The sequence below is a fragment of the Salvia hispanica genome, chromosome 1 (genome assembly GCF_023119035.1).
Source record: "Salvia hispanica cultivar TCC Black 2014 chromosome 1, UniMelb_Shisp_WGS_1.0, whole genome shotgun sequence".
In the NCBI taxonomy this organism is placed as follows: domain Eukaryota; kingdom Viridiplantae; phylum Streptophyta; class Magnoliopsida; order Lamiales; family Lamiaceae; genus Salvia; species Salvia hispanica.
In genome coordinates, this window is record NC_062965.1 from 46217347 (window position 1) to 46241965 (window position 24619).

The 24619-nt window shown below is 40.4% G+C and overlaps 2 protein-coding genes across 2 annotated transcripts; both read left to right on the top strand.

The window, feature by feature from the left end:
* Window positions 1–1840: 1840 nt before the first annotated feature.
* LOC125198539 lies at window positions 1841–3523 on the top strand. Its single transcript, XM_048096851.1, has one exon. It carries the CDS (start codon window positions 1841–1843, stop codon window positions 3521–3523), a length of 1683 nt encoding a protein of 560 aa, XP_047952808.1.
* A 4663-nt stretch (window positions 3524–8186) lies between these two features.
* Window positions 8187–10664, top strand: LOC125201982 (extensin-2-like). Its single transcript, XM_048100294.1, has one exon. It carries the CDS (start codon window positions 8240–8242, stop codon window positions 10340–10342), a length of 2103 nt encoding a protein of 700 aa, XP_047956251.1. The 5' UTR covers window positions 8187–8239; the 3' UTR covers window positions 10343–10664.
* The last annotated feature ends 13955 nt before the right edge of the window (window positions 10665–24619 follow it).

Below are 24619 nucleotides of genomic sequence, written 5' to 3' on the forward strand. Positions count from 1 at the left end.
TGTTTTTGAATATTTCTTTGAATATTTCTTTGACTTTTGTGTTGAACATGAGTAGCTAAACCCTTCGTAGAGTTCTACGGGGGAGATACAATGATTCTTATGTTTAATTGATTTCCGTTTCCTATGCCTTGGCTCATGTGGTTATTTTAACTCCTCTTGTGCTTATACATCTATATGATTGATCACCTTATAAATGCATGTGGATTTTACTACAATACCTGGAAAGTGAGTAGTTTAATTTGAAAGAAGAGAAGTTGACGTCTTTGCCAATATAATCGACAGATTTGAGCCTTTGAATGAAGCTAAGTATCTTAGGAGCTTTTAAGAGTTGTTACCTTAGTTCTAGGAAGGACACTTCGATTCTAGGTAGCAATCTACAAATTGTATGCTTTGAGAAAAGATATAGTTTTACCTTAGTGATAGCTTAATAACCCTTGAGACCCTTTGTTGGCATAGTTTGGAAATTAGTTGAGCATAGGATAGTTGTTATCGATCCCGTAGGATTCTACCTTCCTCATCCTTGATCTACATTCGTTATCTCTTATTTGCTTTAGTTCTCTATTTGTTTTTAATTATTTTTACCTTGCTTTTAAATAGATTTAGAAAAACCAAAATTCCGATTCATCTAGATAGTAGTTGAGGTTGGTTCGTGGTAATTACGATACTCTTTGCTTACTATTTGCTACATTAGCCCCGTACACTTGCGGGTATACTTGTGTTAAAAATAAGTTGAGTCAAGTTTTTGGAGCCGTTGCCGGGGACAATTTTGTGTTACTATAGCCTAATATCGTGATAAAAATTAAGATTACTAATCTAGATTTTACTTGCTTTATTTTTTTTTCTTTTCTTTTTGAGTTATTCTCACCATTGTGTTTGTCTTTTCAGGTTGTATGCTTACTCGCTCTAAGGGGCAACCATTAGAGTTATTCGATCCTGAGATCGAAGCATCCAACCGAAGGAGAAACGCTCAGAGAAGGCTCAACCAAAGGCGATCACTTTCGCCTCTTAAGAGAGAACCGCCTACTCCTGTTGCAATAACAATGGCGGACAACGAAGAGAACAATGCACCACATCCAGATCCGGTAGTCCAACAGCTCCAATTACAACTTGCAGATGTGGTGAAACAGCTGAAAGAAAAAGAGGAACAACAAGCCACAGTGCCAGTGCAAAACATGTACGCTTACAGAGAGGTAGAGAACCCACCAATTGGCAACGATGGGATCGATGCCAATCATTTTGAACTCAAGCCAGGATTGCTTAATATGGCTGAGGCTAATGCTTTTGCGGGGAATGCCAATGAAGATCCCAACAAGCATCTCACTAAGTTTATTCAAATTAGTAACACGGAGAAGCTTAATGGGGTGAGAGATGAACAAATCAGACTAAGGCTATTCCCATTTTCCTTGAGAGATGATGCTAGAGACTGGTACGACAGCATGGGGTCAGGATCTGTTAAAACATGGGATGCCATGGTAGACTTATTTTAGGAGAAGTACTACTCACCCAGCGAAGTTCTAAAGAGGCAAGCAGAGATAATTCAATTTCAGATGAAACCTCATGAGACAATCCGAGAAGCATGGGCTAGATTCAAGACACTGCTGAAAAGATGCCCCAAGCATGGTCTAAGTCCGGGACACCAAGTCATAACTTTTATAGGGGGTGTACTCCAGATGCAATGCGTGAACTGAATTGGAGCGCAGGAAGAGCACTCCTTCAATTTGGAGAGAATGATGCCATGCAAGTGATTGAGAGAGTAGCTTCCACTGATGAAGGATGAAATAATGAAAGAAACAAGTCATACAGGGTGGCCTCTGCTACAGAAGATGATAGGATAGACAGAATGTCAAAGCAGCTAGATCTTTTGACCACTCAACTGGGGATCATGGAGATGAGACAACCTGGACCAGAACTGCAAGGAGGAGTTGAAGGTGTCAACTATGTGCACCAAGGAGGGAATAACATGAACATCAACAACTATCGCCCCAACCAAGGTGGTGGTAACTATAACAACTATGGTAATAAAGTGCATCCCAATCTCTCATATGAGAATCCAAACAATGCTCTGCAACCACTGCCAGGATTCACAATGTCTAATAGGTTGATAGAACAACAGAAAAAGCCTAATATTGAAGATATCTTGGCAGCATTCATGAATCAGACTACCAAGTACATGGAGAAAACTGACAAGTACATGGAGAGCACTAGTCAAAGGTTGGGGAAGGTTAAAAACGACGTGCAAAGCTTGAATGTGCATATGAAGAGCATTGATACTCAGATTAGTCAAATTTCTCAAGTTGTAGGTGTCCAACATCAGCCAGGGCAATTTCCAGCACAGACCATAAACAATCCCAAAGATTGCAAGGCCATACACTTGAGAGGTGGTAAAAGCTATGAAGGACCTTCCATGCCTGTAGAGGAAAAGAAGAGTATTCCAGAGGAAGATGTCAGAGCAGAAGAGAATTCCAAGGGAAAGAATAAGGTGGAAATTCGGACCAAGAAAGACGCAGTGCCAGAAAAGCTGCCCTCTCCCCCCATTCCTATGACAGTTAGAGTGCCCTTCCCATTTGCGGTGAAGAAGAAGAAGTTGGATGAGCAATTCTCCAAATTTCTCGATATTTTTAGGAAGGTGCACATTAATATACCATTGGTGGAAGCTCTGCAAGAGATGCCTACGTATGCAAAGTTCCTAAAAGATGTGCTCTCCAAGAAGAAGAAGTGGATTGATTATGAGACGGTGAACATATCTGAAAACTGTAGTGCGATAATTCAAAAGAAGCTATCTGCCAAGCTTAAAGATCCTGGGAGTTTCAATATCTCATGCGTCATTGGAAATGACAGACAGACAAAGGCACTGTGTGATCTGGGGGCGAGCATAAATTTGATGCCATTATCATTTTTCAGAAAGATGAAGATCGACACTCTCAAGCCGACTACAATCACACTACAGATGACACATAGATCAGTTACCTATCCTAAAGGAATTGTTGAGGATGTTCTGGTGAAGGTACACGACTTCATATTTCCCGTCGATTTTGTAGTGTTGGATATGGAGGAAGACATGAATGTGCCGCTTATCCTAGGGCGCCCATTCCTAGCAACGGGAAAAAAATTGATAGATATAGCAAAGGGAGAGCTCACTCTTCGTATGGGCAACAAACGACACATTTTGTCTATCTATAATGCTATGAAGAGTCGTGAAGATGATGAACTTGTTATGAAGATGGAGTGCAAAGCTGTGTATGTTGCGAAGGTCCAAAAGACACAAGCAATTGAGTCCGCATTGGGGGATTTTTCATTGTCACGATGGATGTTTGGTTCATGTGGTGGATCACTTTCTAAAGAAGAGACTGCACCAAATTCTGACGTGAAGGAGAAGAAAACAAAAGCTGCAAATTCACCCAAAGTGGAAATCAAAATTTGTGATGGAGCTTTGAAAACTACTTGGTGGAAGAAGAGATTGGCTAGATCATATGCTTCCAAGATTGATAAAAAATCCAACACCACCATTTATGGCGTGACATGATGCAACTCATGGAGGACGTTAAGCCAACGACGATAACCAAAGGCACTGTAGGGGAGGTAACCCCTAGTAGGTAACTTTTAATTTTATCGTTTCATTTTGTTTTTGGTGTGTTTTTTTTTATGCTTGCTTACCATGTAAGTCTCCCTTCTCCACCAACTTTTCAAACTTATTCTTTGCTTAGCTTTGAATTAGTTTGGGGGGATGATATGGTGGATAGGGACACTAACGAGGTACGTATCTTATTGCTTTTTGTTGTTTTATTTTGTTTTAGGATAGAATTATTTTTGTAGAACTCCATGAATTTTTGCTTTGATTGGTTGGGATTTATTGAATTTTTTTTTTTGAAATTGAATTGAAAAATTTGATAGTAATTTGGGTGAAGACTAGTCGTCTATGATAAAAGAACCTTCCACTTTGAGCTATCACTTGACCATTGACTTGAGGGTTTGAGTAATAGGATGCATAAGTATGAATTGCTTGTTTGCCGTGATTCATGCTATTTGCCCAGTGAGACTTGAGCTTTAATTCTTTCATGTGTGATTTATCATTAATTGTGTATGTGTTTCTAGAACTTGCTTCTTGTCTTCTTGAGTTTACGTAGTGACCTTAAAGATAGGGGAAGATGTTAGGCCATTGTTGTTAGCCTCATTTTTACCTAAACACTAACCTTATTATATAATAATACCCTTGATAGCCAAGTTTGAGCCTATTGCCTTTTCTTTTGTCAAGCTAATCAAGTGGGTACGGAATCCTAGACTCTAGAATTGTTGAGTTGTGAAAAGAAGAATTTGGAGAGTTTAGTTGTTGAAAGAAATTGGTTGTGTTTAGCTTATCAAGTTGGAAATTGGTTATACTTAGAAAGTAAAAAAAAAAAAGAGAAAAGAAAAGAAAGAAGAAAAGAAAAACAAATTGGAAAAGAAAAAGAAAAAAAAAATATAGTATATAGACAATAAGTTGAGATCTTTGGAAGTTGGGAAGAAATTAGACAAAGTCTAGTTATTATTGAGAAGTGTTTTGGTGAATGGTTGAAGTTGAAAGTGGATTGTGCAATCTTTTGGAATTTCACATGTTTTTGGGAATTTAGTCACTTTAGCCAAATATTACCCTACCTTACCAAAGAGCCTACATTATAACCTAAATAAAAGACCTTTTAGACTCTAGATTTATTGTCACACGAAGTAGAGGAGAGGTTAGACATTGAGCATGCCTATGGTAAACCATGCATTTTTGATTGATTTGAGTGTTACTTGATATCTTATACACTTTGAGTGAGGTGAATATACACACATATATACATCCCGAGTGGAGCATGAATTCAAGGTGATATACGAGTTAGTAGTAAAAGTGCATTCGACGTTGATGTCTTAAACTCTTTTGAATCCAAGTTTCTTCTAGTTCTTTTTCTTCATTGCTCGAGGACTAGCAATTGTTTAAGTTTGGGGAAGTTGATTCACTTGGATTTTACATGGTTTTAGAGGGTAGTTTTACTTGGTTTTGATCATATATTGTGAACTTTGAGACATGGTTATAGCTATTTCTCTATTATGCTGGTATTTTGACCATTTTGTGAAGAATGTGTAGAAAAATGTACAAAATATGTGGATGTGCAGCTGCTCAATGTTCGAGACAGCTTTTCTGGAGATTTTGAAGTCCGATTCGCATGTAATTTATACCATTCTATCCGTCTTCGAATGATCTTCGCGTGGATATCTTAAACGTCTCAATCGGAGTTCGGTAGAAGAAGTTACGGCCGTTTTACCAAGACTGCGCAGAGCAGTGACATAGCTGGCGACCCGCCAGGTTCGCATGCAAACGAACCTGGCGACCCTCCAGCAAAAGACGAGAAAAATGCCGTAAGCAGCTGGCGACTCGCCAGCTTCGACGCACACCCAACCTGGCGACCCGCCAGCTTCGTCCGACAGTTTATTTCAGGCCTAAAGTCAACCCTAGGTATATATATGCCTAGGAAACACCTCCAACAACAACTTACACGCCTCCTACCCCAAAAATACCACTTTTTCACCTAGGAAGAAGAGAAGAACGAGCAGAGGACGAGTATTCATCGCAAGATTAAAGACGAGACCTCCAATCCGCCCAATCCAATTCTAGGAGTTTCTAATTTTAGTTTTATTCTTGTTCAAACAATGTTTTTGAATATTTCTTTAAATATTTCTTTGACTTTTGTGTTGAACATGAGTAGCTAAACCCTTCGTAGAGTTCTACGGGGGAGATACAATGATTCTTATGTTTAATTGATTTCCGTTTCCTATGCCTCGGCTCATGTGGTTATTTTGACTCCTCTTGTGCTTATACATTTATTTGATTGATCACCTTATAAATGCATGTGGATTTTACTACAATACCTGGGAAGTGAGTAGTTTAATTTGAAAGAAGAGAAGTTGACGTCTTTGCAAAATATAATCGACAGATTTGAGCCTTTCAATGAAGCTAAGTATCTTAGGAGCTTTTAGGAGTTGTTACCTTAGTTCTAGGAAGGACACTTCGATTCTAGGTAGCAATCTACAAATTGTATGCTTTGAGAAAAGATATAGTTTTACCTTAGTGATAGCTTAATAACCCTTGAGACCCTTTGTTGGCATAGTTTGGAAATTAGTTGAGCATAAGATAGTTGTTATCGATTCCCGTAGGATTCTACCTTCCTCATCTTTGATCTACATTCGTTTTCTCTTATTTGCTTTAGTTCTCTATTTGTTTTTAATTGTTTTTACCTTACTTTTAAATAGATTTAGAAAAACCAAAATTCCGATTCATCTAGATAGTAGTTGAGGTTGGTTCGTGGTAATTAGGTTGACACTCATTGTCTATGTGGATACGATACTCTTTGCTTACTATTTGCTACATTAGCCCCGTACACTTGCGGGTACACTTGTGTTAAAAATAAGTTGAGTCATTTCCTACCTTCAATGTAGTCATTTCCTTTTTTTAGTAAAAGTCAATACACTTATTCTTTCTTACTTTATTCTCTCTTCATCTTCCTACCTTTTTCATTTACTACTTTATTCTTCTTTTGCTTAACTCATTTAACATAATCTTTCTTAAATCCGCATGCCGAAAAGAAATATCTCTACTACTATAAAATGGAGGGAATAAAAAATGAGAAAAAAAACGTAAAAATGCTTGTAGAAATGAGTAAATATGAAAGTAAACAAATTAAAACACAACCACCACAATCGTAAAGATTCAAACTCGGATCTCCAAGTTAAAATGGTTAGACACTATCACTTCACCAAAATAAAATCTAAAAATCTGTCTTTCTTCCCTAAACGTAGATACCTTTATCATAAAATTCAAATTTTAGTGGGATCTGTTATTAATTGGGCTACAAGAATTTTAGGACAAAACAAATCCAAAGGAAAATTAAAGTGATTGAGGCCCATTTATATTTTGCTTATGGATTTATTTATTTTCTGAGTCCAGGATGTACTTTATTTTCCTACATGTTAGTAGTATTATTGGAGATTTGGAGTAATAAATTTTTTGTTTATGAAAGTTTAATTGGAATTAGGAATCTGTAGGGTTTAACTGCATAATTGATTAATACTACATGAGTTCTTTCAAATTCAATTCCACACAATTTCAATTCCAACACAATTTCAATTTTATGGTATCAAATGCGTCCTCATAAATATTGGCGAAAGAGATTCTGGTTATAAATTAAGTAGCATAGGAATTCTAGAAAATTTCAAGAATCAAAGTTATAAATTTCTCTCAACGAATCTGTCTTCTGCACAAGAGATTTGAAAGTCTTTGATTTTTAGTTTTCGCATTTGATAAGTTCTTTATGCTCATAAGATTTTTACTCGTATACATATAACCTTTTTCTCATCTACATGCCAAGATTTAATTAAAACAGAAGTTCTAGCATAAACATAAGAGAACATAACCTGAATTTCAATTTTCATATGATATTTTTGTCTTTGAAATAAATAAAATGTGTTATAAGGATCTCCATATTGGAAAGAGTCCCATGACATTCCACTTCTCTTGGCTTAAGTCGAAGCCAGCTCAAACGAATTTTAGCAAGCAATAATAATAGATTGAATTGTTCTTTATTTCAGTCAAAAGGCATTTTTATTAAAATATGTATATCGTTCGCTACCGACACGGTAATGCTTCTATTGATGAGCTATACTGAATATTACTTATTAAACCTGTATAATTCTTTTGTTTATTACGTCGTTCATAAAAAGTTTGAAATGGTGCATAAGTTTGACATGGTGCAGGAATAATTTATGTATGTTTTTTAATTTAAAATTGTGCGAATGCTAGACTTTTTCACCACATATTAATAAAATGTAGTTTAATTATCATGCGAGCCACTAATATCAACTTCGCCCACGATGTATTCAAATTTTGTGCTGTTTAAATGTCATTTTCAATTTGTTTTAACATCAAGAATAATATGTCCATAGACATCAACAAAAACAAATTATATATAGCTATTTTAAAACTATTTCTAGCGTTGAATGAGATGATGAGGTATATTATTTGTTTCTAATTAAATGACTAGTTCTTACCGGCAATCCATAGGTATCTACCAACTCTTAATAAAATAATTGCAATTCAATTGCAAATAGCAGAATCATTCAATAAATTGTAGAGAAGAATGGCTATATAATGCTATAAGTTGCACTAATGAAAATCAGAAAACAAAAAAAATCCATCTCCACAACTACAAGTCTTTCATTAGCAACCATGAAGAGCTTCATGGAACCCCGACTGTGGGTTCTGGTGGCTCTGGTAACCACCTTCGCTGCCACGGCAAATGCCGACTCCACGTGGAAGCCCGACTTGCCACTGCCACATCTTCCTTATATTTACAGCTCACCACCGCCACCACCTTACAAGTATGAATCTCCTCCTCCACCGCCTTACAAGTACAAATCACCACCACCGCCACCTTACAAATATGAGTCGCCTCCACCACTACCTTATAAATATAAGTCGCCACCTCCTCCACCCTACAAGTATGAGTCTTCACCACCACCACCTTACAAATACGAGTCGCCTCCACCACCGCCTTATAAGTATAAATCGCCACCGCCTCCACCCTACAAGTATGAGTCTCCACCACCACCACCATACAAGTACAAGTCACCTCTACCACCACCATACAAATATGAATCTCCACCACCACCACCTTATAAGTATGAATCACCCCCACCACCACCATACAAATATAAGTCACCACCACCTCCTCCCTATGTGTACAAGTCACCCCCGCCACCGCCATACAAGTACGAATCACCTCCACCACCTCCTTACAAGTATGAGTCTCCACCACCACCACCATACAAGTACAAGTCACCTCCTCCACCGCCATACAAATATGAATCTCCCCCGCCTCCACCATACAAGTACGAATCACCTCCACCACCACCCTACAAATACAAATCTCCACCACCGCCGCCTTATAAGTATGAATCACCTCCACCTCCGCCGTACAAATATGAGTCTCCCCCACCACCACCTTACAAGTACAAGTCACCTCCACCACCACCATACAAATATGAATCTCCACCACCACCACCATACAAGTATGAATCACCACCACCACCACCATACAAATATAAGTCACCACCACCTCCTCCTTATGTGTACAAATCTCCCCCACCACCACCTTACAAGTACGAATCACCTCCGCCACCACCCTACAAATACAAGTCTCCACCACCACCTGCTTACAAGTACAAGTCACCTCCACCACCGCCATACAAATACGAATCTCCACCACCACCGCCATATAAGTATGAATCACCTCCACCTCCACCCTACAAGTACAAGTCTCCACCACCACCGCCATATAAGTATGAATCACCTCCACCTCCACCCTACAAGTACAAGTCTCCACCACCACATCCTTACAAGTACGAGTCACCTCCACCACCGCCATACAAATACGAATCTCCACCACCACCTCCATATGTTTACAAGTCTCCACCACCACCGCCCTACAAGTATGAATCGCCTCCACCTCCACCCTACAAGTACGAGTCTCCTCCACCACCACCATACAAGTACAAGTCACCTCCACCACCACCATACAAATACGAATCTCCACCACCACCTCCATATGTTTACAAGTCTCCACCTCCACCGCCCTACAAGTATGAATCACCTCCTCCTCCACCCTACAAGTACAAGTCTCCACCACCACCATACAAGTACGAGTCGCCTCCACCACCACCATACAAATACGAATCTCCACCACCACCTCCATATGTTTACAAGTCTCCACCACCACCCCCTTACAAGTATGAATCACCTCCACCACCGCCATACAAATATGAGTCACCACCGCCTCCTCCTTATGTGTACAAGTCTCCCCCACCACCACCTTACAAATATGAGTCACCACCACCTCCTCCTTATGTGTACAAGTCTCCCCCACCACCACCTTACAAATATGAATCACCACCACCACCACCCTACAAATACGAGTCACCACCACCACCACCGTACGTCTACAAGTCTCCACCACCACCACCTTACAAGTATGAGTCACCACCTCCTCCTCCATATCTATACAAATCCCCACCACCACCGCCTTACAAATACGAATCACCTCCACCTCCACCTTACAAGTATGAGTCACCTCCACCACCACCCTACAAATACAAGTCACCTCCACCTCCTCCTTATGTTTACAAATCTCCACCACCGCCACCATACAAATATGAGTCACCACCACCTCTTCCTTACAAATATAAATCTTCACCAACACCACCTCAGAAGGATGACTGTCCACCACCATCATACCAGTACAAATCTCCACCACCTCCACCACACAAGTACTAATCACCCTACACTCCCCATCTCCCCATCCACCGTGATCCAGTTTGTTATTATATCCCTTCACCTCCTTCAGATTATTTATTTACCAAAACCACCATCATTATCACATTCAAACAAACCGTGGTTCTTTTTCTGGTTGCTTCATTCATATTGCGTAAATAAAGGCCTCGCCTCTCTTCTAGTATCCATAATGTTCAGTGTCCTGTCAAGGAGTTGCGGACAAGAAAGAGTGGATGATCGATGCTTGCAATCTTTTTCTTTGATCGTAATTGTAACTTATGTTTGTCAATGTACTTTATATAATTAATGGATTTTTTTATATCAACGTCTTCTCTGAACTTATTGGATTCTGACAAACTAAGACTCATGATCAACAAACCAATTAGTCGGATCCGTATTAAGGGTTTACAAACTGATTTTATTTATAATTATCATTATATACTAATCACATTTTTATCGCATATCTGGAGGAGCCTTTTTCAAGTAACAAAGTCAAATTTGATGAAAGTTATTTGTAACTAATCATTAAGACAACGTGATTCTGTAATTTTTCGCAACACAAGATTGTTTTACATCTCTGTGAGGTGAAATGAGTCTTGTGGATGTATAAGATGTTTCTTTTTGTTTTGTTCATTTACATGATTTTATTTATTTAGCTATAGTTACCTGATATGAGTCTTGTGAATTTGCAAAAGTCAACTGTAAACTTTTAAAACAATTTGTTGGGATCGTATGTCCGGTCAAAGGTTTTTGACCAATAATAAATTTAACGAGACATTTAATTTTGTGAAATTAAATTATATAGCATCGATCTACGTTCGGAGTAGATGATCATGGCATATTCATTTTCTTAAATCCGATTCCCGGTGAGTGAGAAATAATGAATTTAAGTTGGGGAAAATTGCAGCTAATTAAATGAGCTATGAGAGAAGTCAGTGATTAACTAAGAGAGTTAATTATCCCACAGTGGAAGTGACAATCTTATTAAAAATAATATTTAATAAGAAGAATTATTACATATAATAATTATAGTGGACTAAGATGGGATGTAGGCCCGCGCGCGCGCGCACGCCGCGAGTCTCTCTAGCTCTCATAACGACTTGTAACGTTTTGTAATGCTCGGCGGTTAGCCTCACAATAATGACAGCCATCAAGGCTGTGTTGACCCTGCAGTGGACTGACCAATAAATAGACTTAGCATGTGTTTGGGAACATGGAATTGGAACTATAGAATTGGAATTGGAGCCTCCAATTCCAATTCCATTGTTTGGTATCACAAAAATGTATAGAATTGGAATTGAATTATAATTCCAAAATTTTCAATTCCGTGATTTGAAATCCATATCAAAAGTACAAAATTGGAATTCCAAATAGTCATAAAATTAGATAGCTTCACTACCCACTACACACATTTCACACACACATGTTTCACACACTACACACACTACATGCACTTTAGACACTACACAAATTTCACACACTACACACACTTCACACACTACACAAATTTCACACATTTCACGCATTACACACATTTCACACACTACGAACATTTCGCACACTACACAAACTTCACACATTTCCCGCATTACACACATTTCAGACAGTACATACACAAATTTCACACACTACACACACTACACACATTTCACACTACACACACTACACAAAATACACACGCTACATACACTATACACAAAATATACATATTACACACATTACACAAAAAATACTCATACGACACAAATTTTGCACAAAATAAACACACTACGCAAACTATACCCAAAATACACACACTATTCACAAACCAAAATTTCAAATTTGGTAAAAAAAATACACACACTATTCACTTTAAACTTTTGGAAAATTTCAGTTTTTTTATTAAGATCGGTAAAAAAAATATTAAACTGAAAAAAAATCCAAAAATTAGATGCTTGAAATGTGTAAAATGTGTGTAAAGTGTGAAAGAGTGTGAAATTTGTGTAGTGTGTGTAGTGTGTGCAGTGTGTGAAATTTGTGTAGTGTGTGAAATGTGTGTAGTGTGTGAAATGTGTGTATTGTGTGAAGTGTGTGTTTTATGTGTGAAGTGTGTGAAATGTGTGTAGTTTGTGAAATGCGTGTAGTTTGGGAAATGTGTGAAATATGTGTAGTGTGTGAAATGTGTGAAATTTGTGTAGCGTGTGAAGTGTGTGAAATGTGTGTAGTGTGTGAAGTGTGTGTATAGTATGTGTATTTTGTGTGAAGTGTGTGTGAGTGTGTATTTTGTGTATAGTGTGTGTGCACAAATTATTCAAATTCAATTTCATATAAATTACTTCACTTTACCAATAGGATTTTGAGTTAAATTAGAATTGAATTTCTTCCAATTCAATTCCAATTCTGTGTACCAAATGGAGCCTTAGCCATTTCATGCATTTACACACCAATTCACAAGCACAAACCAATTCGCAAGCATACACAGCATAAGCTCTCTCCTACTCCTACATTGTCTTTCTGTCGAAGCTCTGCTCTCGCCTCCATTTAGTTTGTAGAAACTATGCTCATTGCGGTCCTGCCCTCGCATCCATCCAGTTTCCCAGAACTATGTTGATAGCGGTCCTGCTTCCTCAAAGAGGAAATGTCGTTTTATCTTTGGGGACGACACGCTAATACGAGAGCACTACCGGGCTGTATCTCGTCCTGCAGAAAGAGGCCTCCTCGACTCGACTTATTTTCACTTTTACGGTTTACGGTTTCCACTTCTACATGTTCCGTGCGATCATGCTAGACTAGATTCTCAGATATGCTGATCGCTGCCTTATTGTCACAAAACAACTTGCACGACTTATGGGAGTTTAAGTCCAGCTCTGACATTAACTTCTTCAGCCACATGATTTCAGTCAATCCACTCTTAATGCCTCAAAATTCAGCTTCAGATTGTCTAACAAAGCTACTACTTTTTGTTTCTTGATTAGGGCTTTCTGCCCAGTCAACATCTGTAAACCCGTGAATCTCCAAATGTCTATGATTCTCGAACATAATTCCATGGTCTGTCGTTCCCTTTAGGTATCGAACAATCCTCAGAGCTGTCCCTAGTGAGCTACTTGAGGTGCATGCATGCACTGACAAACTGCTCAAACTGCGTAAGCTATATCGGGTCTACTACGGGACAAGTATATCATTTTCCCAACCATATGTTGATATCTAGTGCGGTGAGTGGCTTCAGCTCCTTAAACTATCTATAGGTCGTGATTCTGAACCATGGGGGTATCAGCTGGCTTACAATCCAGCAACCCTAAACAGTTAGGAGGTCAAGAATATACTTCCTCTGACTGAAGATCTCCTTCTTTGATCTTAGGACTTCTATTCCCAGGAAGTATACTAAAAGATATTACAAGTGTACATGCCTTTGTACTGTCAGCTTGTGCATGTATACGAGGGACGCCATGTCCACTTGTTTACCTAATTATAAGAATAAATAATATAATATAATAATTTATTTATCGAAATCTAAATAAACAAGTATAAAGCTTTTTACTAAGAAGGTTAAGTAAGGAATCTTAGGGGACTTGACTGGATCTAGTAAGAAGAAAACAAGTTCACAACCTAGATAGGTCTTGGCAACCTATTGGTATGGTTGTAGTGTTTGTGATTATTCTCTTTTACTTAAGAAGAGATTAGTAACACCGGTGTGGTAAAGAACTGAAAGGATCAACCCGAAATATATTCTTTATTGCTATTTACTGAAAGAATATACTTTAGAAATTTTAGTATTTCTTAGTCTGTGCAAAAATATTAATATTATTTATTTAATCAGACGCCACTTTGACTTATCAATATGTGAGGGGTTTTCGCAACTCAATCATTGTATCTTGGGTGATAGTAATTGAATAATATGAAAATATTAAAATATTATTTCATAGAATTCGCATGCCCAGTGTGGTATATTTTATCTCCAAGAGGTGTTTGAAAAATGAATTTATTATTGCACAGTTGGAATTTTATTCCATGAATAATAAATAAAGTTTCAAACTAGAAAACTCTTTGGAGAATTAATTTAATTCAAGTAACATAGCAGGTAAATAATTAAATTAATAGATTAAGATTATTTTAAATGCGGGAAATATTATAAAATAAAATGGAACCCAAGTTTTTCGTAATTTGGTGATTTAGATGAGAGTTCAGTAGTATTCTTTAGTGGAATAAAATAATATCCAGTGGATAATATATTATATCATGGGTTAATTAATTTAATAAGATTTATTGCCCAGTATCTAGGGATGTCAGTGTATCCCGCAACCCGTGGACTGACTTGAATAGCCTGCCAAATTTATATGGTTAGGGTTGGAAATTTCTGGCCCAATAAAATTAAAACCCGATTGGCCCGCACACGAATAAACCGCAATCCGTTAGGGCTAGACCCGAAAACCCGATAAAATTTTTATTATTCTATTTTTTTACTCCTAATTTGACACTTCATTGATTGATTTTATAATATAGATAACCAAAAAAATTACTTTCAATTTTATATTAAACATACAAATTATATATTGAATTTTTATTAGTATAACAATTGATAAACAAATTAAAAACTTTAAATCACTAAAAATTTATTTAAATTTATAAAACATGCATTAAAATTTCACGAAATATCTCGAATATTAGTATTTGATCATGTTTATGATTGAGTTTAAGCATATACTCCCTCCGTCCCATTACAAGTGATGGATTTCTTTTGGACACGTGAATTAATAAAATGAAATGCATTGAGTTAAAGTGGAGAGAGTAAAGTATGAGAGAAAAAAGTAAGAGAGAATAAAGTAAGAAATAGAGAATAAAGTAAGAGTGAGGGAATAAAGTAAGAGACGGTTGATGTTTTATTTTTAGATAAAAAAGGAAATTGATCACTTGTGGTGGGACAACTCAAAATGGAAAGTAGATAACTTGTGGTGGAACGGAGGGAGTATCTCTATGTTATCATAATTAAATATTTTATATTTTATGAATATAACTAATTTTCATCATTATTTATTGGATTGATCGCATAATAATATTATCGGTAGTAACCCGATTAACCCGCCGGGCTAGCCCGAAACCCGCGCTTTTTATGGTTAGGGTTGAACCTTTATAACCCGAAAGAAATCACAACCTGATCAGCGACCCGATTGACATCCCTAAGTCATCTAATCACTCCATGGATCCTCATTCTAGCCCAATAAGTCCATCTTATAAATAGTGAACAAATGTGGGAAACCCTAGCACACAATGCACAATTCACACCTCTCCAAACCCTAGCCGCTACTCATGTGGCCTCTCTCTATACCTTGTCTCAATTTTCGAGCCACACCAAAGGGAGAGCTAGGGTTTTGGTTCTTGTCTTATCTTGTTTTGTTCATTCTCATTCATAGGATTGAATCAAGATAAGTTGTTTTATGTATTGTTCTCCCAATATCACATCTCACTATTGTTGATTCTTCAAGATCCATCCACCCGGATGATTAATCAAGGAAGTGCGAATAGAATGGAAGATTCGTGGTCGAGAAATCATGGATTGTCGGGAGATTCAACAAGCAACATCGATCAGTTCATGGATTAAAAGGTAACAATCGGTTCTCTACATCAAATAGCATGTTTGAAAGTCGAGATTATGTTTCTCGGTGCGCACAGAAGGAAATAAACAGGTTCCCTTGGTCCAGCAAATCCACTAGATCACGCGGTCTAGGAACTCGTTGGTCGTAGGAAATCCTGGTCGTCGGACACACAGAGCACTCTTTCAAAAACCCTCAACCACTTTACTAAACCTAGTATAGGGAAGTAGGGATCGATCCCACATAGATGGATGCGTAATAATCGTGTTCAAGGATTTGGGCTTGTTTTTGGTGTTGGCTGCTGCCACGCATTTTTCTTGGGTTGAGGAAAAAAAATAAACTTGACTTGGGAATTTTTAAAACGGCTACGCTAACAACTAGACCTACGCGAAGCAACAAAGAAAACTATGCAAGGAAAATTAACCGCACAATCACTAGATCTAGGAAACTACTCTAATTACCTAGACCTGGGAAACAAACTGACTGTGGGGACCATGACTGAAAAAAAAAAGCAGAGTACGGGCGAAAAGCTGGCAGAATAACTAACTCTGGTTCTAACTAACAGCGACATCATCTTCTTCAACCAAATTGCGTAAAAATTCATAAGAAAAACAACATGAATGAAATCAGAGCAGAGCAAACTAAATCTAAACCAATTTGATGCATAACAACAAGAGCTAAACAGATCCAGAGATGCTAGACGAAGTAAAACAGGAAACAAGCGGAAAAACTCAAATCCATCCAACAACTCCCCTTTCTCACTTTGGATCCAACCTCAGACGCTAAATCCACTCCGGATCCAAGCGTCCGACACAAACTCCAACCAACAGAAACATTTTATAACTTCAGATTTTAACGACAACCTCCAATAAATCAACAGACCACAGCATCAAAATAAAAACAGAGATCGACATTAAACTTGTTAAAATAAACTCTCAGCAGGAAGATCTACGTAAATCAATTTGAAATATCACAATTAAATGCAAACCAACAGAAGCGAAAAGATAACAAGTAACATCAACAGCCAAGTCGACTTCCAAAGGTGAAGTTCGGCCGCAAAAATGCAAAACAACTGAAATTTAAAGAGATTGTATCTTCGCCTACACGCGGGCGGTGTTGCAACTGAAACTTCTGAAGAAAGGCACCCCTTCGTGACCCAAACTACCCCAGATCTCCCATTCCCAAGTATGTGTTGTGTGTGTATGAGCTAAGAGTGAGCGAAAAAAAAGTGATAGCGTCCTCATTTGTGTGTTTCATGCTCTTCTATTTATAGGCGTTGGAGTGGGGCCCAGCGAGGTATAGATAGACTTTGTTGCCCTTAGCTACTGACTCCCTCCGTCACGCCTTCTTTTCCTTTTAAGCCTGCTCATTTCACTTCATTCCTTTGCTAGATTGTTTTCTTCAGCATTCCCTCGATTTAGCGATTCTATCACACACCTGGCTTAGGAAACGTGTTAGACCCAGCAAAATGTAACGCTTTTCACCATATAACCGATGCATGAAATTAGCCTTATCAAACTGCTTACACTTAAACCATACTTGTCCTCAAGTATAAAGACAAGAAAGAAAAGAAAAAGAATAAGGCGAATTTCAAGCAAGGTTATCCCCTGACCGACTCCTTGGACTCTAGACAGACTCCTAGACCTAGACACAATTAAAAACTTAAAAAGTTTAAGAAAAACATACAAACACATAAACACATATGCATGAGCTAGCTTCAACTTTTAGGCAACCGTCCCCACAAGATTAAGGTCAATCCAACAGGTTGCATCCTCCAAATAGGCTTTTTCCCTTCCTTTACCTAGCCAATCTGTCAGCTTGTCAAGATAGCCTTTTACTTACCCAATTGTTGGATTCACTCGATCACTCATTCCTCACCAGAGATGTTAGGATCGATTCTCTCTTAAGTTAATGCTACACCCTACAGCGTCGGGTTATGAGAGTTCCTCATTTTCCTGGGTCAGGCTATTATCATTCCTGCCTTTTAGACAACTTCCCTCTGGACTTCGTCCAGCTTATTCCTCCTTTTATATATATATTTTTTTATATTTTCTCCTCCTTTTATATATATATATATATTTTTTTCTTTTTTCTCTGGACTTCGTCCAGCTTATTCCTCCATTTCTCCTCTCTTCTGGACTTCGTCCAGCTTATAACACCTTACCCTGGACTTCGTCCAGCTTATACCTTCATAACCCAATTTCCCATTTTTCTCCTTCACAACTCTTCTCCCTAAGCATTCAGTGGTGGCCCTTAAACATGTATTAGCTCGAAGTTATTTAAGGCTTATAACTCACTATTATAGTAGGGCTTCACAACTAAGTAAGTAGAGGCATCCTCCATCGTTCTCGCTTCACTCAGATTAACTAGGCTTATTACAGGAAAAAGCTTCTAAGTTGAAATGCCTCCTCGAGGCATTTCAATTACTTTCACTAAGGGGATCATGCCGTATTATATTCACTGGCTCATGCGACAAAACTTAGACCTACAGACTCTTAACATGCAGACAAAATAATGCATTGACTCCTCTCCCCCTCCCACTTCACTCAAGCTTGTCCCCAAGCCATCGTCGTGAAGGGGGGAAACAGAGAGATCAATGCAAAACAACAAAACAGGTTATAAAAACAGAAACTTCTCACACTTAGACCAAGCATTGGGCTAAGTGGGAGAAAAGCACAATAAAACAGAAAATACAAACTTCTCACACTTAGACCACGCAGTGGGCTAAGTGGGAGAAGACACAAACAATTATAAAACACACATAGGTAACAGAAAATAAAAAAAACTAAAAGCATGAAAATTAAAAGTTACTTGGTCATGGGGTGGTGATTCACTTCTGGGGCTGGCTCCCTCGAGAGCCAGACTGGGGTGGGATTCCGGGTCGGGTCATCCGTACTTTCTTCTTTGCTGGCTGCTCCAGCTCTTCCTCCTCCTGTGCTGATTGTTCGGGTACTGGCTTCCTCACTATAGACTTTGATTTAGATGGGCCTGGAACTTGTTTGGGAACGGGCGGGGAGATCAACTGCTTGAGCGATTGCTGCGGTTGCCTGACGGAGGGACTGCTCTGAATGGGCTGCTTGACTTCACAGCTGGACCCAGGAGTTACCTTCGACTGGGTCAAGGGGAGCGTCTGCTGCAGCCACTTCAACATTTTCATCGAAAGCTCCACCGCTTCCGTCATTCGCTCATTTTGTTTGGCGCACTTCACCGCCAAATCTGCAATGTTGCCCCTCAGGGTCTTCACTTCCTCCCGATTCCCGTTCAATTCCTTTCTGATCCCACCAAGTTCCTTTATCATTTCCCTCCTCATTAACTGCATCTCCTTCTTCACATCCTGGACTTCCTTACGTAGCTCTTCAACCTCTTCACTTGGCATGGCTTCCTCGGCTTCCTCAGGCTCTGCTTTCACCTTATCTCCCAACGAGTAGAAGAGAGTCTTGGTGCCATGAGTCTGCAGCAACCCCTTGTTGAAAAAATAATCAACACTGAACACTTCCGGGGGTTCGCACATGACTACCAACGGAGCGGCCTTGGCAATCTTCATTTCTATGTTTCGTTGGAGGTAGGCGCCGAGGAGGTGACAGGTATACATATGACGCGCAGGGTTGCTCGTCATTTGGTGGCATGCCTGAGCCAGCCAATAGCCTAGGTGCACCTTCACGCCTTTCGCCATGCACCATGTGAAGTAGAGGTCGGTAGTTGTAAGAGCTGAATTAGCGGTACCCATCAAGTTGTAACTGACAAACGTCTGAGCAAAGCGGAGAATTCGGTCTTCAATGTGGGAGGCTTTGGAGTAGCTGGACTTAAACGTTCCCACCTTGGGGTGCGTGATCAGTTCCCATGCCGTTTGCACCTTGAAACCGGGCGTGTTCTTCGGCACTCCAACCATCCACTCATTCCATGCCCCCTCCTCATCCTCGGCTTGGGTAAACAACCCCATCCGCAGAGACCATTCCCGAATGCTCATCTCATATTCTTCATTAAAAAGCCTGAACGTTATTGAATCCGCGTCGAGATCAGTGGTGTTCTTCAAACGAAAGGTGGAGAAAAACTCCCTTGCTAGATCCACGGGCACCCTCTCCTGGCTGTGCTGTAATAACCACTCAAACCCTATCGAATAGATACAAGCGCGGAATTCCTTGTCACATGCAATCATTTTAAGCTCCCTTGAGCTGTACTGCTTCCCAGATTTGGCCATCTTCCCAGCGCTACATCTTTCCTTGTACACTGCGGTCCTCTTCTGGTCGTCAAACTGCCTCATCTCCTCTAACAACTCTTTAGTCAGCCAGACTTCCGGTCGTCCTGGAATAGGCTCTTCTTCAGCTTCTTCGGATTCATAATCGAGCTCTGGGATGGGTTCGTCTTGTTCCTCGACAGAGGGATCTTCGGTTATAGGGTAAAGGGTCTCCTCGACCTCCTTGACGGAGGGAGCTTTCCTTGACCGGGTAGATGAGGTCGCCGCCGCCTTTCCTTTCCTCGCCCTTTCCTTGGCCAGGCGGCGTTCCTCTGCCTCTGCAGCATCAGGAACTAAGTCATCGACTTCATGGAGGAGACTCCTCCTGGTGCGCCTCCTTTCTGCCCTCTCGTCTATCTTAGGTTCATCTTCATCCTGGTCACCCACCAGGTCCACAATCATTTTCAGCCCTCCCTCGGGCTCCGGTACTCCGAGTCGCAAGTAGATCTGCTTCTTCCAACAGCTTTTCCGGGGTTTCCCCTTCACGTTCCACTATCGGGGTCACCCCCTCAATATAAATGGGGTTCTCCCCCCAGACACCACTTGGGGTCGCCCCCTCTTCCACGAACTCAGGGGTCGCACCCCTGAAATCAATTGGGGTCTCATCCCCGGTTTCCAAAGGGGTTTCCCCCTCGGCAACATCCTTCACAATAGGGGTTTCCCCCTCAGTTGTACTGCCCACAATAGGGGTTTCCCCCTCCACAACTTCATTTAAAACAGGGGTTTCCCCCTCACAAACTTCCCTACCCTCAAAATTAGGGTTCTCGTCTTCTTGCCTTCCTGTCTCCACCATGGTTTCGTCGTTCGTCGGTCTGTCACCCCCCGGCCGTTCGTCCACCGCCTCCTCTTTCTCCGCCTCTTGTGAAGCGGTTTCTGTGCGTTGAGATGTAGAATCTTGTGGCCTTTCCTCACGAAGATTCGCCGGTTGTGCAGCCGAGTCTTCCGGAGTCGTCGGTGGTGGTACGACCGGCGCGGATGTCATCAGGCTAGCGGCGAACAGGGCATATACCTCTTTTTCTTTCTTGACGCTCCCCAATTTCTGCGTCAATTCCGCCAACAGGGTTGGGTCGTACACCGTGCTTTGTGAACTTCCGGTGAGTTGGGTTGAATCCATCACTGCAGATCTGAGATTGAAAGAAAATCTGGTCGAATTTGGGTTAGGTTTTATTTTCTAGAGAGAGAACAAAAGTAGAGAGAAGGGAGAGTAAATTCAGATATTCGTCGATTTGGGATTACTGGAGAGAGAGAGAGACGACGGTTGCTTTTCTGATGAAAGGATAGTGCAGTTGCAGGCATGATGTAAGCAACCGTACAACTTCCATAATTATCGGCAGATTTGAAATTCAAATTTTCTCCGTCCCTCCTTGACCTCTTCCTTCAGGTTTCCCCTGATTTCTTCCTTCAGATTCTCCTCCAGATAACTCCCTAGACCATGACCCTACATAATAAAAATTGAAGGTTCCAGACTCCCAGGTCAAGGTTAAAGTATAAAGTATCGGTTCCCTTCGGAGTCTGGTGCTTCGAAAATATTTTTGGATTTTTTTATGTTTGAAAAGTAATTAAACTATTTACACACTTCTTTAGAGTATTCCCGAGATTCCCTGGGTCAGTTTGTATTTTCAAAATTGTTAACCTACTACTCGACCCAGGAATTCATCGAGAATATCCCCTCGTCCGTCTAGGCGATAGTAGGGAGTGCATGTAGTGGAACTTCGTCCACCACACAAAACTCGGAATTATCCCTATAGACTTTCACTCTATGACCATTGACAAGGAAAGGAACAGAGTTAGGAGCACTTCCCTGGATCTCCATTGCTCCGTTTGCGCGGATGCCGATGATGGTATATGGGCCGATCCATTTAGACTTCAATTTTCCTGGCATTAGCTTGAGCCGGGATTGGAAAAGGAGCACCTTCTGTCCCACATGAAGTTCCTTGACCCGGAGATTCTTATCATGCCTTAACTTCGTCCTTTCTTTGTACCACATGGTAGACTCAAATGACTTCAGCCGAAGTTCCTCCAATTCTTGCAATTGTAATTTCCTCTCTTCTTCGCAAGCTATCGGCTTCATGTTCAGTTCTTTCACTGCCCAGTACGCCTTGTGCTCAATACCAACAGGTAAGTGACACATCTTGCCAAACACAAGCCTGTAAGGCGACATTCCAATAGGCATTTTAAAAGCAGTTCTGTAAGCCCATAATGCGTCTCCGAGCCTCTTGCTCCAGTCTTTCCTTGACGGATTAACTGTTTTCTCCAATATCGCCTTGATCTCGCGATTAGAAATCTCTGCCTGGCCATTAGACTAGGGATGGTACGGAGTCGACACTCTATGGTGAACATCATAATTCTTCATCAAAGCCTCGATGGTACGATTACAGAAATGAGTTCCTTGATCCGAGACGATGGCCCGAGGAACTCCATATCTGTTGAAAATATTGGCCTTCAAAAATTTTGCCACCTCCTTTGATTCGCATGTTGTGGTGGCCTTAGCTTCTATCCACTTAAACACATAGTCTACTGCAACCAATATATATGTGTTCGCTCAAGATGATGGAAACGGTCCCATAAAGTCCATTCCCCACACATCAAAAATTTCGCACACGATCACCGGGACCTGAGGCATCTCGTCCTCTCTTGAAATTCCCCCCGTCTGCTGGCACCTCTCGCAACATTGGCAGAACTCAAAGGCATCTCTATTTAGCGTCGGCCAATAAAAACCGCTGTCCAAGACTTTCCTCGCTGTCTTCCTCGGTCCAAAGTGACCTCCACATGCTAAGGTGTGGCAATGAATTAACACATCTCTTTGTTCCCATTCGGAAATGCAGCGTCTAATCACTTGATCTGAGCACATTTTCCACAGGTAAGGGTCGTCCCAAAAGTAATATTTAGCTTCACTTCTAATCTTCATCCTCTGGGCCCGGGAAACTTCGTCTGAACTTGGCATCTCTCCCGTGACCAAGTAGTTGGCTAAATCAGCAAACCACGGTTCTGCGTTCAATGTGCGCTTCCCCTTATCCGATTCCCCTACACCGGTTAGAGCCAAAACTGCTTCCCAGTTAAATGGTCTAGGAAATTCCTCCAGAAGGCACAAATGCTCCTCAGGGAAGGCATCGGGTATGGCCTCTTCTGTTGTATTCTGCTCAAGTGATCGGCTACTCTATTCTCCATTCCTCTTTTGTCTCTTACTTCCCAATCAAAATCCTGCAAGAGTAACACCCAACGGATTAATCTCGGCTTAGACTCTTTCTTAGCCAGCAAGTACTTAATCGCCGCGTGATCCGTGAAGACTATAACCCTCGACCCAAGGAGGTAGGGTCGGAATTTTTCAAACGAGTATACGACAGCCAACATTTCCTTCTCCGTGGTGTCATAATTTTTCTGAGCCTGATTTAGCGTCTTGGAAGCATAGAAGATCACATAGCTTTTTCCATCAATTTTCTGTCCTAGGACAGCTCCCACAGCAAAATCGCTCGCATCACACATTATCTCGAAAGGATGGTTCCAGTCTGGTGCCCCTGATAATTGGTGCTGATACTAACTTGTCCTTAAGCAACTGGAACGCCCTTTCGCATCCTTCGTCAAAGACGAATTCCACATCATTATGTAACAACCGAGTGAGTGGTTGCGCGATTTTTGCGAAATCCTTGATAAACCTCCTATAGAACCCTGCATGACCTAGGAAGCCTCTCACCTCTTTTTGGTTTGTAGGGTATGGTAATTTTGATATCACATCCACCTTTGCTTTGTCTACTTGAATACCTCTCTCAGAAACCACGTGACCCAGGACAATGCCTTCAGTCACCATGAAATGGCATTTCTCGAAATTCAACAATAAATGCTTCTCTTGGCATCTCTGTAACACTAGATCAAGGCTGGCTAAATAAGTATCAAATGAGTTCCCATATACGGTGAAATCGTCCATGAATATCTCAATGCATACTTCCAACAGATCCGAGAAAATGCTAATCATACACCGTTGGAAAGTTCCCGATGCATTACACAATCCAAACGGCATTCTTCGGTATGCATAGGTACCAAAGGGGCACGTGAATGTGGTTTTCCCTTGGTCCTCTGGATTAACGTAGATTTGGAAATAACCGCTGTATCCGTCGAGGAAACAAAAGTACTGTTTGCCAGCCAGTCTTTCCAGCATCTAATCAATAAAAGTTAGGGGAAAATGATCCTTCTTTGTGGCTTCGTTTAACTTCCTGTAGTCGATGCACATCCTCCATCCTGTCACTAGTCTGGTGGGTACCAGCTCATTTTTTTCATTCTTAACAACCTGTATTCCAGATTTTTTTGGTACCATATGGACAGGACTGACCCACTCGCTATCTGGAATGGAGTAGATGATCCCTAGGGCAAGCAATTTTAACACCTCCTTTAGGACCTCCTCTCGCATGTTCGGATTCAGTTTCCGTTGTGCATCTCGATGAGCCTTCGCACCTTCTTCTAAACGAATGTGGTGCATACAAAGAT